Source organism: Rousettus aegyptiacus, unplaced genomic scaffold (genome assembly GCF_014176215.1).
Source record: "Rousettus aegyptiacus isolate mRouAeg1 unplaced genomic scaffold, mRouAeg1.p scaffold_m13_p_3, whole genome shotgun sequence".
NCBI classification, from domain to species: Eukaryota; Metazoa; Chordata; class Mammalia; order Chiroptera; family Pteropodidae; genus Rousettus; species Rousettus aegyptiacus.
Window position 1 is genome coordinate 137,633,614 of NW_023416306.1, and position 14,800 is coordinate 137,648,413.

At 34.9% G+C, this 14,800-nt stretch overlaps 1 protein-coding gene across 3 annotated transcripts in view; it reads right to left on the reverse strand.

The window, feature by feature from the left end:
- Positions 1 to 14,800, reverse strand: part of TXNDC16 (thioredoxin domain containing 16) — a 77,081-nt gene that overhangs the window by 58,970 nt on the left and 3,311 nt on the right. For 2 of the 3 annotated variants that reach the window (XM_016120810.2, XM_016120812.2), the window contains exons 2-6: positions 13,520 to 13,583; positions 10,600 to 10,901; positions 9,542 to 9,624; positions 4,629 to 4,702; positions 3,759 to 3,833 (exon numbers count right to left, since the gene is read on the reverse strand). In XM_016120810.2, coding sequence (XP_015976296.1) covers positions 3,759 to 3,833; positions 4,629 to 4,702; positions 9,542 to 9,624; positions 10,600 to 10,762 — 395 coding nt within the window. In that variant the 5' untranslated portion in view covers positions 10,763 to 10,901; positions 13,520 to 13,583. The remainder of the gene's footprint in view (positions 1 to 3,758; positions 3,834 to 4,628; positions 4,703 to 9,541; positions 9,625 to 10,599; positions 10,902 to 13,519; positions 13,584 to 14,800) is intronic. The other variant, XM_016120811.2, reaches the window with a different exon arrangement.

Below are 14,800 nucleotides of genomic sequence, written 5' to 3' on the forward strand. Positions count from 1 at the left end.
AAACTACATTATGGACTGCTCTTGTAAATGGGAAAGCAGGTAGAAAGGGAGGCAACTAATGAAAGGCAAGGGTAACTTGGTGGCAGTGTGGGTAGCAGCTGCTTATACATTTTGGCTAACAAGTTCAGAATTACTGTTGAGTAACTTCAAAGCATTTTGGAGGTGCTATCTAGTCAACTTAATTGGACTTCCATGTAAATTCTAGCCTTTTACCCTTATTGTTCTAGCAACTCTAATCTATGTGCTTCAAAAATCAAATATGGGAGACGAAATCTCCCTAACCTTTTTTCCCAAAAGACTGGCAAATATAAATTAATAAAAGCTAACATTTGGGGGACATTACCACATGTCAGGCACAGCAGTTTATCAGTATTGGGACTGCCTAGCTCTGAGCTCCTCTCTTTTGCTTTGGGAATTCCCAGTTTTCTAAGTCTTTCTATTGGGCAGAGCTCCCCTCATAAAAGGGCAGAGTGCCCTCAAAAATCTAATATTATGGTAAACTTACTTTCTCAAGTTCCCTGATGCAAGGCATAAACTATATGACCCAGAATCACTTGCCTGACATTTTGGATCAGGAGCTAGTGATGTAAATTACAAATTAGGAACAGTGCAGAATTCTTTCAAGAAGCAGTAGCAGCAAGAGTCAGCTTCAAAGGCAGCAGTGAAAGAAGTGCTGATGACAGCCCCAGTTCAGGAGATACAAGCTGTGGCATGCAACTCTCAGCAGTAATGCAGCAGTACTCTCCAGACTAGTTTTTTTGTCATGATCTTGACTGTAATTCAGTCATATAAACTGAGTTCAGTCCTCCAGCTTTTCTAGTGAGCCTGAGATTTCCTCTCTCTGCTCCAAATCCTTTTCTGCTTAAGCCAATCAGACCCAGATTCTGAGGTTCATAGCTAAAACTCTCAGCAATGTACTATGTTTTCTTTAATTTTCATGGCAAATTTCTGAGATTGGTATGATCACTAACTCCATTTTACAGATAAGGTCATGGGGCTTTCAGAAGTTACCTTGCCTCATATCCCAAAACTACTTAAGCAGTCGTTACCCATGAGGTAATAATAAACCAAAACTAATGACATTCATAATCTAATGATCGCTATGATTTTCCCCAATGGCTTCAAAACTTTAATGTTAACTTCCAGAATATGGACACATCCAGAAATCTCTAGGATCCATTCCACAAGCCTGTGCTCCTTCACCCCAGTCACAAAGGGGAGCAATACTGACAGAAATGGGCTAAAGGAAAAGTCTGTCTCGGGATTTTCTTGCTCTAATGAAGCAGTAAAACAGCCTGGGGCTGCTCTGACCTGAGAGTTCTTCCGCCCCAGAAAAGCCTTCCTTTTCCCTGGCATGCTTTTCCTGAAACTCTCTTATCACAACTATTACATACATAACATACATGGCAAGAACTAAGTAACTGTCAGAAAAAAAAAAGAAACTGAAAGGTCTATGTGACCCTACTCATAGAGTATATAGAGTATATAGCAAGCTGCTCAGCCTTTTTCAGAAAATAAGACCATTTTTATATTATATTTCTGTCGTTATTCAAATTCTAAAAAACCCAATAAAAAGAAAATGTCACTTTCTATTTTGCCATAGAAAAATCCCTAAGACAAAAAATAAATAAATAAATAAAAGGAAATGGGGAAAAGGGGGGAAACAGAGAGCAACAAATTTTATCTTAATTAATTTATATTGTGACTGGCCACATTCATGCATAAAATTAAATATCCCAATATTAAGCATTTTCTAAATTAATACAGTTTTTAAAAAACGAGCAGGTAGAAGCCACTTCCAAAATGTGAACTAAGAGTACAAGTAATAACGAAATTCATAAACATCTTTGTCTTTTTGTCATACATTCTATATTCTCCTACTAGCTTACTTCTTTTAAAATTCTTATCACCAGAAACGATTTTATGGACTTATATCACAAGATTTCTGTTTCTCCCATTTTTAACACAAAAGAGTGAAGCTTCCAAATTCATTCACCACCAATGCAGTATTTTTTGAGCACCTAACATACATCATGCATGGTGCTATGCACTGGTAATAGGACTTTGTATAAAGGAGCACAGTTTCAAGATATAACTATTACTACCAATTAACATAGAACATGTCTTGCATTCAAATGCACAAGTGATTTTTTATTACAATTTCCCAGTAAAAAGTATATCACTATCAAACAGGAACCCCCCTGACAATCCTGTGCAGGAACAAACCTTATAAAGATAAAAGAATGAACAATAGCTTATAACCTATTAAGAAAGGACCAACATGGGCACAGTCTAGGTGTTTTAGAGGAAGATACCTCTAAGAGTAGCTTTCCCCAGAGGTTCTAAAGTAATGTCTCCTAAAGACTCAATACCCAGGCTCAGTCATAATATGTTGAAGAATAAACTATAAGTGGAAATTATGATTGCTGAAAATAATTCCTATAATATTTGAAGTTTGTATTACTAGTAGTACATTAATTTAAAGGGAAAAAAACTTCCAGTTTCTGACAGTATTGTCACAAGGATATCATGTACCATTAACCAGAGTTAATGAGATTCCATTGTTTCTTACATACTGAACAATCTTTCCTTTTGTGCATCATTGGTTGATTTTTAGGAGTCAACAATGACTAAAGAAGAATGGTTATTCTTTGCAATTGCTGCCTCATGGCAAATATCAGAAGCAACTGACACAGCATGAGCTCACATGGACTCACTCCCTCATCACTGTGTGAACAGAACCATAGGTAGATATCTGAATATGGACTGCTTTTTTTTCTTTATTGCGAAATGAGACTTCTCATATTTATTTATTTATTAGATATATATAGTGCAGCTAACATTTGTAGAGCACTGGGTAAAATCCGCAATGTAATTTTCACATGCATCACCTTATTCAATCTTCACCATAATCTCATAAGGCTGCAATTATAACATTTAGAAATGAGAAAAACTAGCAATCGGAAAAGACAAAGTGCTCAGATCACGTAATGGAATGGGAGGGCTCAAATCCTTAGTGAATCTAGACTTGTGTGGAAATCCATTCAGAGAATGAAGAGGAGAGCCAAGTAGAAAAAGACAGCCAATGTCAGCAAAGGTCTTAGTTGGTACAGACTTACAACAACGTTGAATTGGGAAAGTCCATGTAAACTTGTGTTCTTAACAAGTCACGGTTTCCAGCTCTGTCACCAAAGAGAATACTAGACTTTATTTCGAGGGAGACCACAGGAATGAACCCTAGGTAGGCCTGAGGCCAAGGCCTAAAGACTCCATGGCAGGGAATTTAAATTAGATTTGCTTGCTCACTCTCAGTAAACGTTCAGGTATGTGCTGGGGCCATTTGGACTGTTTCTACACTTAGTGAGCAGGCACAGAGCTATAGCCTCTAGCAAAAAAGTCAGGCTGGGTGATAAGTATCTTAGATAACTTTAAAAATCCAAGTGAGAATAGCAAAAATGAGCTTCTTACTTGGTAAAATCTTCAATTCTCAGGTAGAATCAAAAGCAAAAGCTATAGTATAACTCATATGGTCATGTTGTATCATCTCCTATTCTTATACAGAGTATCTATATATTTCTGTATCCTTTGTCGCTTAAGAAATTTTAGATCCTCTATGTGGGAAGACAGACTAGCAATTTGTGTAAATTTCATGACTACAAATCTATTAAAACTCTAAAATATTTTAATGGATTGTGGTTGTCTAAAATGAAATCACCATATAAGTAATAAAGACATGAATGGATACTCCTTGTACTTACAAGAGAACATGAGCAATAATGGCATTCACATCAAACAAGGTGTCAGTAGGGAATTCTCTGAGTAATATGTTGCCCCTGTAAAAAGTTCAAAAAGGAATTACAGAAATATCTCCTTAGCATCCAATTTACTTGTTTCTCAAATACACTAGGCTTTTAGTTCTTTAATGTTGGAGCCTGTATCCATTATCCCATGCACCTAACAGAGTGCTAGCCATAATATATACTCAAATATTTATACACTAAATAACCATGTTAACTTAGGTTTCTAGGCCTAGCAGGGGCGGGACTAGAATAAAACATGAGTCCAAACAGGGCTTCCTACCAACCTCGCTGTCACACACATACACAGATTCCTCAAACTGGGCTAGGTAGAAGACAAGCAGGAGAGAGAAAGAAGTGCCCCCGAGGAGACAGGATCTCTCCCCATTTTCTAGGCCAAATCCCAGGGGTCTGCAGAGAGAATCTAAGAAACCTCTGATAGACTCAAGTACAGAGGAGTCTACAACCAGAACATCAGCAGGTTCCTCAAAAATAAGGCACATTTATTTCACACCTGAGTATGGGCCTACCATATCTACTTAGAATACTGAATTTTCTAAGTGCTTACTTACCAGACATTTGTAGTAGGAATTTACATAAGATTCTCATGTAATATTCAAAACAATCTTGTGAAGTAGGTATTATTCTCTTCATTTCATAGACAAAGAAGCTAAAGTGCAGGTAACAAATCTAATACTTGAACTTTTTGCTAAACTTCATGTGACCCCCTACTGCAAAAAACTTTATTCTAGATTAGTGATAATTTATATACTTAAGTATTCTGGAAGTATAGCTTTATATTTGTCCATCACACTAAAAATAATAGTTTACCTGAATAAATAGGCTTTCATCAAATCCTTTTCTTTTCCACAATATCTTGATGTTTCTTCTTTGGCACAATTAACCTTTAAAAGATTATATTTAAGGCTTAGAATATATATCAAAAGGTAAAGTTTCTTGATTAGGGGAACGAGAAGGAAAATTAAACATTACAGTTATCTCCAGGTTAAATTTTTTTATTTTAGTTTTCTTTCTGATTTGTATCCTGTAATTGCTTATTTGTTTGAGTGCTTGAGGTAACCCAGAAACTTTTTCTACACGTAGGAGTTATATTTAATTATACCTAAGAGTTTACATTTAATTCAGTCTTATGGAACAAGTAGAAGGTAACTAGGTATAAAAGGAAGGAAACAAAGCAGGACGAAAATTATGAGCAAAAGCCAGGAAGCACAGAAATGAGTGGTAAACTGGGACCATGAAAGCATCTCAGCAGCCTAAATACAGGTATGGCAGATACTGCTGGTTTCTTACCCAGAATACATCTTCTCATTTTGTTTTACTAAGAGAACTTCACTAAAAGCAAGTACCACATTTAAAGATTTTTCTAGGCTCCCAATAGCCAAGAATTCCTAAGTGGTGTTAAGTCATTTCGTTGGGATTTCTAGAAGGCTCTTAAAAGAGGATGGCCTAAAAATAAAAACTCTTACTCTTCTCACTTCTTCCTGACAAAACAACAGACAGTGCAACAGAAAAAAAGAACCTGAGTCCCTGATGATGTTAGAGCAGCCATCATAACCCTTGACAGCTCACTATCAGGACTCTATCTGAAAAATATAAGGACAATCCTGAACATGAAGATAAAATGAAAGGCATGAGAGCACAAAGATAAGGAAGCAGGTTGAAAGAATATCACATTAATATAGGTCAAGTATGACTGGGATCTGAACTCAAGCAGAAAAGGACAGAAGAGATTCCAGAGACTTTACAAATACAGTAAGTAAAACTAGGGAGAAATCTGAGCGTGTATATGCAACATGGGATTGAGTGGTGGAAGAAAGACAATAAAGGGAATGAAGAGGTTATTAGATGGAGCAAATGGGTGGCCACCAATATAACTTACCAAAACCAAGGCTGGAAGAAGTTACTTTGTTTTGGATTTTTAAGTTTTGGGGCTCTTTATGATGGGTTTTGTTGTTGTTGTTGAATTTAATTTTAATAGAGTTTGAATAATCAGAATGACAATTAGGGAAGCTACATTTTTTTCTCCCCAAAGCTACAAAAGGAGAAGTGATACTCAGAAAAGATATCAGGAAAAGAGAAAGTTAAAAGTCAGAGTATAGCCATGACCAAAAAAGTAAAAACTTGCATATTTAATTTTTAAAAGAATGTTTAAAAGTCAGAGGATAGGGGATGGTTGGCATTATGACAATAAGCTAGTCCATTTGTCCATTCATCATCTATTTGAACACCTGCCGTACGTTAGTCACTGTTCTAGTCACTGGGGGTGCTGTTAAGTTCCAAATAAAAATCTTTACCTTTAGAACCTACCTTCTAAAAGTAGAGACAGACCATTGAAAAAACTAACTAATATGTAATGTTAAGTGCTATAAAAAATATATATTAAGGGGTTAGTGTGTAATAGGACATTTTAGATAGGAATCAAGGAAGGCTTCTCTGAGGAAGTGACATTTGAACAAATAACTGAAGTAATGAAGTTCTGCATACAAAAATATAAGTATGTGGAAGAGACAGTTCTAAGCAGAGTGGGAAGATACCTTCAAAGGCCTTGTGGAAATAACATATCTGGATATTCAAGTAACAGAAAGATTGACCAGTATGTGTCAGGAACAAAATGAGCAAGGGGGAGGAACAGAAAATGAGATTAAAGAGGAAGCGAGTGTCCACAAAAGTGAAGTTTCAATTTATCATAACTATAATGCAAAGCATTCTGAGAAGCCACATCCGACTTACATGTGAAGAAGGAAAAATGGCAATTATTAGAAGGCTATTGTGACTTCCCAGATAGGAAATGATGATGGTTTGGACAAGGAATAAGGGGTAAAAGTGAAGGTACTGGAAGTGGTCATATCTGGAAAGTTTTGAGAGTACAAAAGTTACCGAACTTGAGGGGTTCATATAGTTGGGTCTGGTCATTACACATGCTTGACAATCTTTGTCTTAATTGGAATATTTAGTCCATTTATATTTTAGTGTTTTCTTCATCTACCGCTGCCTCTTGAAATCTCAACTTTTGAGAAATCTCAAAATGCTACTTTTTGTGAAGTGTTTCCCAATACCATGTGTGACCTTCTACCCCAACAATCAGGTATGAGCTTTCTTTTCTCTTAATCTCTACTGCATTTTATCTGTATTTCTCTTACTAAATGGTCAGGTTCTGCTTGTTATTAAAATGATTTGTGAATGTGTTTTGTCCTCCCTATTTAAGATAGAAACTCTTCAAAGTAATAGACTGAGACTGTCATCTTTCTATCCAATAGCAGATTAAAAATAGTGAGCTTATTTCAATCTCATAAACATTTATTGAGTATATATTATGTGCTAGGTCTCAGTTAACTTTGAACAACTGATTATACCCTGGAATGATAATGGCACTCATCTCTGAAGAGCTTTGAATAAAGTTTTAAACAGAAATTTAGAAATGAAATAGTAAGTTGGTATGACTCTCAAAAGGGATAATTATGATATTTATCTAGTAACTAGTAACTAACTGTGTATCTAATAACTGGAGTAGAATGTTAAGCTTTGTGGGCACCTGCCTGGGCACAGTACCTCTATACAAACAGAAGTGAGGGAAAAAAAATTTCTTTAAGGTATATAGCCATGACATAATAAGAAATATATATTTGGTCTCTGACCCTGGTTCCTAACACAGAGTTTCTAAAACCCTTATAATTTGCCGAGCGACATGAATACTAGGAGTATCTTTTGTTCTATATTTGGTCTTTTAACTCCAGATCCAGATGTAAGAGCATCTAAAACCCTCTGAGTGTCTTTTTCCATGCTAATGAATGACTGGTGGCTTGGGTGCCCGAGCCAGCTTCCGGAGAGGGGCTGGTCCTCAGAAAAGACAGAGGCAAGATTAAGAGGGTTGGAACTTTCAGCCTCACCTTCTATCCTCCAGGTAAGATTGTTAATCAACAAAGACCAATGATTTAATCACCCTGGCCTACATAATGGAACCTCCATAAAAAACTCAAACAAGAGTTTGGAGAGATTCTGGGTTGGTAAACATATCCAAGTACTGAGAGGATGACACACCCCAAACCGCCCGAGGACAGAAGCTCCTGTGCTCAAGACCTTGCCCTATGGTCTCTTCCATTTGACTATTCCTGAGATAGTCTTTATAATAAACCAGTAATAGTAAGTAAAGTAATTCCCTGAGTTCTGTGACTCGTTATAGCAAATTACTGAATCTCAGGAAGGGGTGGTAAGAACTCAATTTGTAGACAAGTTCTGTAGAAGTCTCAGGTAACCTGAGGACATACTACTTATGATTGGCATCTGAAGTGATGCGCGGTCTTATAAAACTGAGCTCTTAACTTGTGTGGTCTGTGCTAACTTTGTGTAGTTAGTGTGAGAATTCCTTGGTGTGGAAAACTCACACATTTAGTGTCAGAAGTGTTCTGTGGATAGAGAGAACAGAACCCCTTTAAAAGCCAAGGTTAGTTAACCTTTCAATGCTTCTTGCCCTGGGAACTTAGCTGCAGAGACCAAGGACAGTAGTCATCTCTCGGAGAAGGAAGGCTAATCAACTAAGAATAAATGTACACTATGTGGAAGAAAAAGTGGTTCTATGAAAAGTAACCTCACTAGGTGATCAGATCACAAGTTCCTAACTGGGCAGGTCACGGTAGGTATTCATGCCCCAAGAGTATAACTTCTTTAGTAAAAGTTTTATCTTTTTCCCTTAAGCAAGCCTTGTCCATTGTTTCTGTGCATATAGATTAACACACTTTTGAAATGCCTCTTTTCAGACCCTTCCTTCTAATACATGGTGACTACCTTTTCAGACTCCTCAAGAAAGTACATAATCTTAACTATCCTGTAATCCAGTTGCCACTTTGCTTTCTCCCACCTTCATGTATGTAATTTCCTTATGTTCCCTCTTTAATTTCAAATGCATAAAAGAAACTGCAAAACTGTTATTCTCCAGAGCATTTGAGATCTTGCTCTCCAGCATCTGTTGTCGGTTTGGCTCAAATAAATTCTTAAAAAATCTCTCTACAAGTTTGGACGATTCTTACGTGGGTGACAGAAAGTCAGGTAAACACTAATCAGAAATAATTTAATAATCCCTGGATTATTTCTTTTAGTTTTCTGAAGTACAATTTCTAAATTTAAACTAAATGAAAGACTCAGGTAGCTATGATGCTTGTGGAAATATTCCATAATACTCCATGGCAAATATGTACATTTTCTGAGAAAAAAATTAACTATGTATGTTCAAATTAGGTTGTCTTAACTTTGTACTTAACATGCATGAGAGAAACTGCAATATAAGCAATTATAAAGACTTAGTATAGGAAAGAAAAAATACTTGAATTACCTCCATTTTAGTACTTCCATTTGTGCTAATAGAAATTTAATAAACAATTGAATTGTGAATATCTATTATATTTGTCAGCCAAAACAAAACCAACGCCTAAATATAGGATTGAAAAATGACACCAGAGCCCAATTTAACAGTTTACAAAATAAAATTAAATTCTAAGCCAAAGAATTTTAAATAGCTTTTTTTCTCTCTATGTACAAATCTATACAATAATCTAGAACTACCTTTCTGTGCTTCTGTCAATCCTAATGAAAAAAGAAAGGTAGGAAAATATTTTTCCAGTTTGGAAAAAGAAGTGAAATAACATAAGCATTTTTAGATACTCATTCTTAAGTCATATAAATGTAAAATGTTTGTCACTAATAACTTATTGACATAGATGTTTTTCTACCTTTGCAACTGAAATTCCATAGTCCTGGAGAGGTTTAACAGCCTTATTCAGTTCTTCAAGAAATATAGAGGTACTTGGAGAATCTAAAATAAGAAATGTTTTATGAATGTTTAATGACTTGCCCTTAAGAAAGATGAATTTTTAAAATTAAAGCCCAAAGCTACAAGCTGAAGAATATATTAGTTTGACCAACCAGTATACAATAACAACAATTAGTAATTAAATATATCTAGTTATTTATTTTATACCCTAATTTCCAAAGCTTCATTATTCTTATTTCTAATGTCTTTATAATGACATATATTAACTTTGTAAGTGACCTTAAAAACTTTCTAAAATAATAAGGTAAATAGATGTTTAATTTAAATCTAATATTTGCATTATTTTTCCACATACAAAACAGACATGTACACATGTACAAAACCTTCAAAATGATTTTAAGATACCATTTTCAAATCACAACAGTCAATAGAAATGTGGATTTACTTCATTACTAATTCCAATAGTATCCTTTAATGCATAAAGACTTAAATGAGACCATTACAATTATTAGTTATGTTCAACAGTTACATTAGTTAATTCAGTTTAAGTAATGTTACTAATTAACTAAGCAGAGTATTAAACTAAAGCATTACTCACACTACATTTAAAGTTTAAAAAAACAAAATACTTACATGCTAAAAATACCAAAAAGTATACTTTCAGAAATGACTAGATAAAATTCAGATGTTTTTATATTAATAGCTAATTTTTACCTAGTATTTACTATGGACTAGTCACATGAGTAAAATCACTTAATCCTTACAACAAATTTATAAAGCAAATACTATTTCCTCAATGATAGGAATGACAAAAAAAAAAGACACACAGAGAGACTTAAGTGACTTGACCAAGGTCACACAGGAAGTCAAGCAGTAGAGTCCAGATTCAAACTCAGGCAGGCATTTTACAGTAGCAGCTTTGTAGCACATATGAATCCTAACAATACATTCCCACTGAACATATTGATTAAGTAGCAATGGAAACATCACAAAAATTAGAAAATAAGAAGTACTTACTGGCTTGACAAAAATAAGCTAAGGAGGCTTTTCCTTGTTGCAATGTACTGAAATATTCCTGAGGACTCAGTTCTGGTAGAGAGTCTACTGTTGACTTGCAAAAAATGCACATCATGACAAAAGAGATGCCAACTGTAAATACACTGAAACTGGAAGACATCATCAGCTGTAGTTGTTTATGGGCAGGAGATTCTGTTTTGTTCACTGCTGTGTTCTGTTGCCTAGGACAATACCTGGCCAAGACTAGGTGCTCAACAAAATTTTGCAGAATGAATTTGTTGAAAAACCGAATGAAGTAAAATCTGCAAAAAAAATAATATAAGGTCTTACTTATATATATGATTTGGCTAGTACTTTACTATTTCCTTCTAGTAAAAATTTGATAAGTTATATATAATGGCATTGATTTGATAATACTATGGGTATTATCTGGAAAATGTAACACAAAGTATCTTAAATTTGATAGATAGGTAACGAAGTATGTTAAGCTAATTGTCATTTTTAAAGGTCCTAAAATTAATTCTCAAATACCCAATCCATTTTTAAATTGGGCATATTAAACTTCTCTACCAAGAGTAGATTTACAATTAATACACAAAGAGCTATTTAATACCATTAATATGGCAGTGAGACATCCAAAAAAGGTGTCTACTATGTTTACATTCTTTTTACTTTAAATCTGCTGGAAAGTAGCTATTAAAACTACTTAAGAAAATTCCTTTTGAATACACATTTTTAATACCCCAGACTTAAATTTATTTATATTGCTTAGAAATTCAAATACCTTTTTCAACTCATATTTTAATTCATTTCTATTTTCTAAACTCAGATTTGTTCTAGATCAGCGGTCCCCAATCTTTTTGGTACCAGGGACTGGTGCTCCTATGAGAATCTAATGCTTGATGATCTGAGGTGGAGCTGAGGCGGTGATGCCAGTGTTAGGGAGTGGCTGCAAATACAGATGAAGCTTTGCTTGCACACCCCTGCTCACCTCCTGCTGTGCGGCCTGGTTCTAAAAAGCCACAAATTAGTAGTGGTCTGTGGCCTGGGTGTTTGGGACCCCTGTTCTAGATAACCGCCTCTCATCTTTTCATGCTGTGGTTACTTCTGCAGTATCCTCTATATCTGCTGTCAATTCTCTTCTGTTTTGCTACTTTCAAATTTATCTTAAACAATTTCTTCTTTCAGGAAGCTTTTCTACTGATAATCTATATTACTTAAGTTTAAAAGAAGCTAGTTTAGGAAAATTTGTATAATATGAAAACGTCATATTTCCAGAAGGTAAAGATAAACCCACAGATATAGGTGAGAATTTTGTTCTAATTTTTAAAAAATTTCAAATAGAACCCAAAATTTTCAAACGAAAGATCACAATCTTAAAACAGGAAACGGCAGGGATAGGGGTAGCGGGGGGGGGGTGGAGAAGCAAAGAAAAAAAATTACTCATAAGGATAGGGGCAGAATTTTTTAGTAATGAATAAAATGATAAAAGAATGAAAAATTACGCTAAATTGGATATTTACTTTGGTCTTTCAATATTATCAATAAGTACATAACACCTCTCCCAAAGTAGTTGGTATACCTAAAAAAAAGCAGCTAATTACTCATGATTACTTCCTAATATTCTTTTCATTAGAGCTAATCTATATCAAACAATGAACAAACTTGCCATCAATTTTAATAGTAAGCCAAGAGTTCAAAAACTCAAGTAGAATGAGCACTGAAGACTGTGAGAGGTATATAAAAAAGTAATTTTAATGATACAATTAAGGGGTATCCTTGACATTCAAAATGATTATACACTATAGACACTTTAAACTGGCATATTTTAAAGCCACTTTATATTGATGGGAATGCTTTAAAATAGGTCATCCAAGATTTTCTTTATATTCTGGGGGATGGGAAATGCGTGCATCTTGAGCCTAAGGGAATAACTACATAAAATTTGTTATTAATGAAATAATTCCAACCTAATTAAAAGGTAAATATCTAAAAGCACAATTGAAAGATTCAAGTATAAAATATAGTTTTTCTTGTCTTTGTGGTTATAATTCAATCATTTTAACACTAAATTGTACATTAAGGTTAACATATGATTCTTTTCTCCTAGAATGTGTTTTGTAGCACCAAATGTGTCTAACTGCACATTCAGCGCTTGAATACTTTTCCACATCTATTTTACTGGATAGATGAGATTATACATGTGAAAGTACTGTGCATTTGATCAATTAGAGATGTTGGTGATTATTCTTACATGTAGAGAAAGGAACTCAGCAGTAACCTTGCAGTTTGTTCCATCTTTGAGATAAGTTTGATTATTCAAGAAATTACTTAAAGCAGAGAATACTGCATAGGTCGGCTAGAAATAGAGTTTACATAGTCATAATAAAATACTGAATAATGATTTAACCAAATCCATGACAACCACAGTTGAGAAGATGGGGAGACAAAGTTAGGAAGTATGTGATCAGGGTGAGAAAAGGGATAAAAGAGAACTAAATATTCGTCTTTTACAAGACCAAAAGCCAAGTTTATTGAAAATGGGAAGATCAATGCCAAAAGAAAAGGAACAGCTGAAACTAACTGTCTTTAAGGAATAAGAACTGCGGGGAAGGGAGAAGACCCCAGGGGGCTTTAAAACATTATAAAACCATCTGACTTTCTAAACTGTACCTTTTCACTTTGATTTAAAAGTTATTACTTCTATATAATCAAATCTTCTATAGATTTGACTCATATTAGTCCCATCTACCCCTGTGGGGCCACAAAGAGTGTTCATTTCACATGCAAGGTAAATAAAACGAATTTTCCCAGAGACTTGTCTCCTCATAAAAAGATCTTTACAAAATATGAATGGGAAGTGGTGGGGGAATAATAACACCCAGTGAGAACAGAGTAAAGACAAAAACACAGAAGGTACCTGGTGTCTTTTTTCTCCAGTTATTTGAATATGGAATAGAAAACAGTACTTACTGCTTCCAAACCTGAAAATCAAAACAGTGATGAGAACCTTGGAAGAAATGTGACCTTGTTATCTTGGCGTGATAGTTCATTAGCATGGGGTACATAGTTTGTTTTTGTGTCAGATATTAAGTAGGAATACTTATCTTCCTGTATTTCCCACTTCTAGTGAAGTTTGAAGCCACCATGTGACTTATTCTGGCCAACAAAATGTGAACAAAAATGTATGTCTCTTTCAGGCAACAATTTTAACAGCTACTGTGTGATATACCAGGCTTTGTTTTCTTCTGTCACAGTCATTAAAAATGCTCAAATGGTTGCTGTTCATCATCATGGGTCCCAGAATGAGCGCAACAAAGAGAACCCACAGCTGATATGCAATGAGCATGTGACACAGGAAGAAATAAATCTTGTCTTAGGCCACTGAGATCTGAGGAGTTCTTACTGCAGAATAATCTAGTTTATCTTCACTGGTATACAAACTAGAAGTGAGATGCTGCCTTAACAAGAACCCCAAAATACTAGCTCAGGGGTCAAGCAGCAAGGAAACTGTTCTGGGTCTACTCAAGGAAATTATTTTCTTCAAGGATACTAATCAGAGACAGGAGCTCACCAAATGATCCACATTAAGGAGTGACAAAACAGTTAATGAAACTGTCACTACAATAATTTGAAGGTGACACGTACCTAATGAATTTATGAGCATGTACCAGGTTTGTGCGGCTAATGGACTTATTTATAGCTCTAGGAGGCTAGAAGATGGAAGGCAAGTACCGAGTGATAGTTGCTGTTGGTTGTGTTTAAAGAGGTATTAAAAGAAAGGTACTCAAAGAACCACCGTCATTCAAGAGACTAGCTGTTTAAACCATTTTCCATTTAGAAAAAAAAATGTGCAGCTCACTGCCAGCATTAATTTAATTTTACATAAACGTGCTCTTTGAGGATGAAGCAAATCTGACTGGTTTTCAATGTAAAAATAAAATATAAAAACTGTTCTTGGAGTTATTTTAAACAGAACTTTTGTCTTTAATCCTAATGTAACAAAAATGTATATGATGATCAGTATTTAATAATTTTTTTTTGATGTGGTAAATTTCAAAGCACCAAACAACACAAAGCAGAACATCTTGGATTTGACATTTTCAGCGATCAAGAATTACTATATTTTGTAAATAGAAATACCACTACCAAAAACAGAATGCTATAAATAGAAGATGTCATTTGTTTCCAAAGACTATCG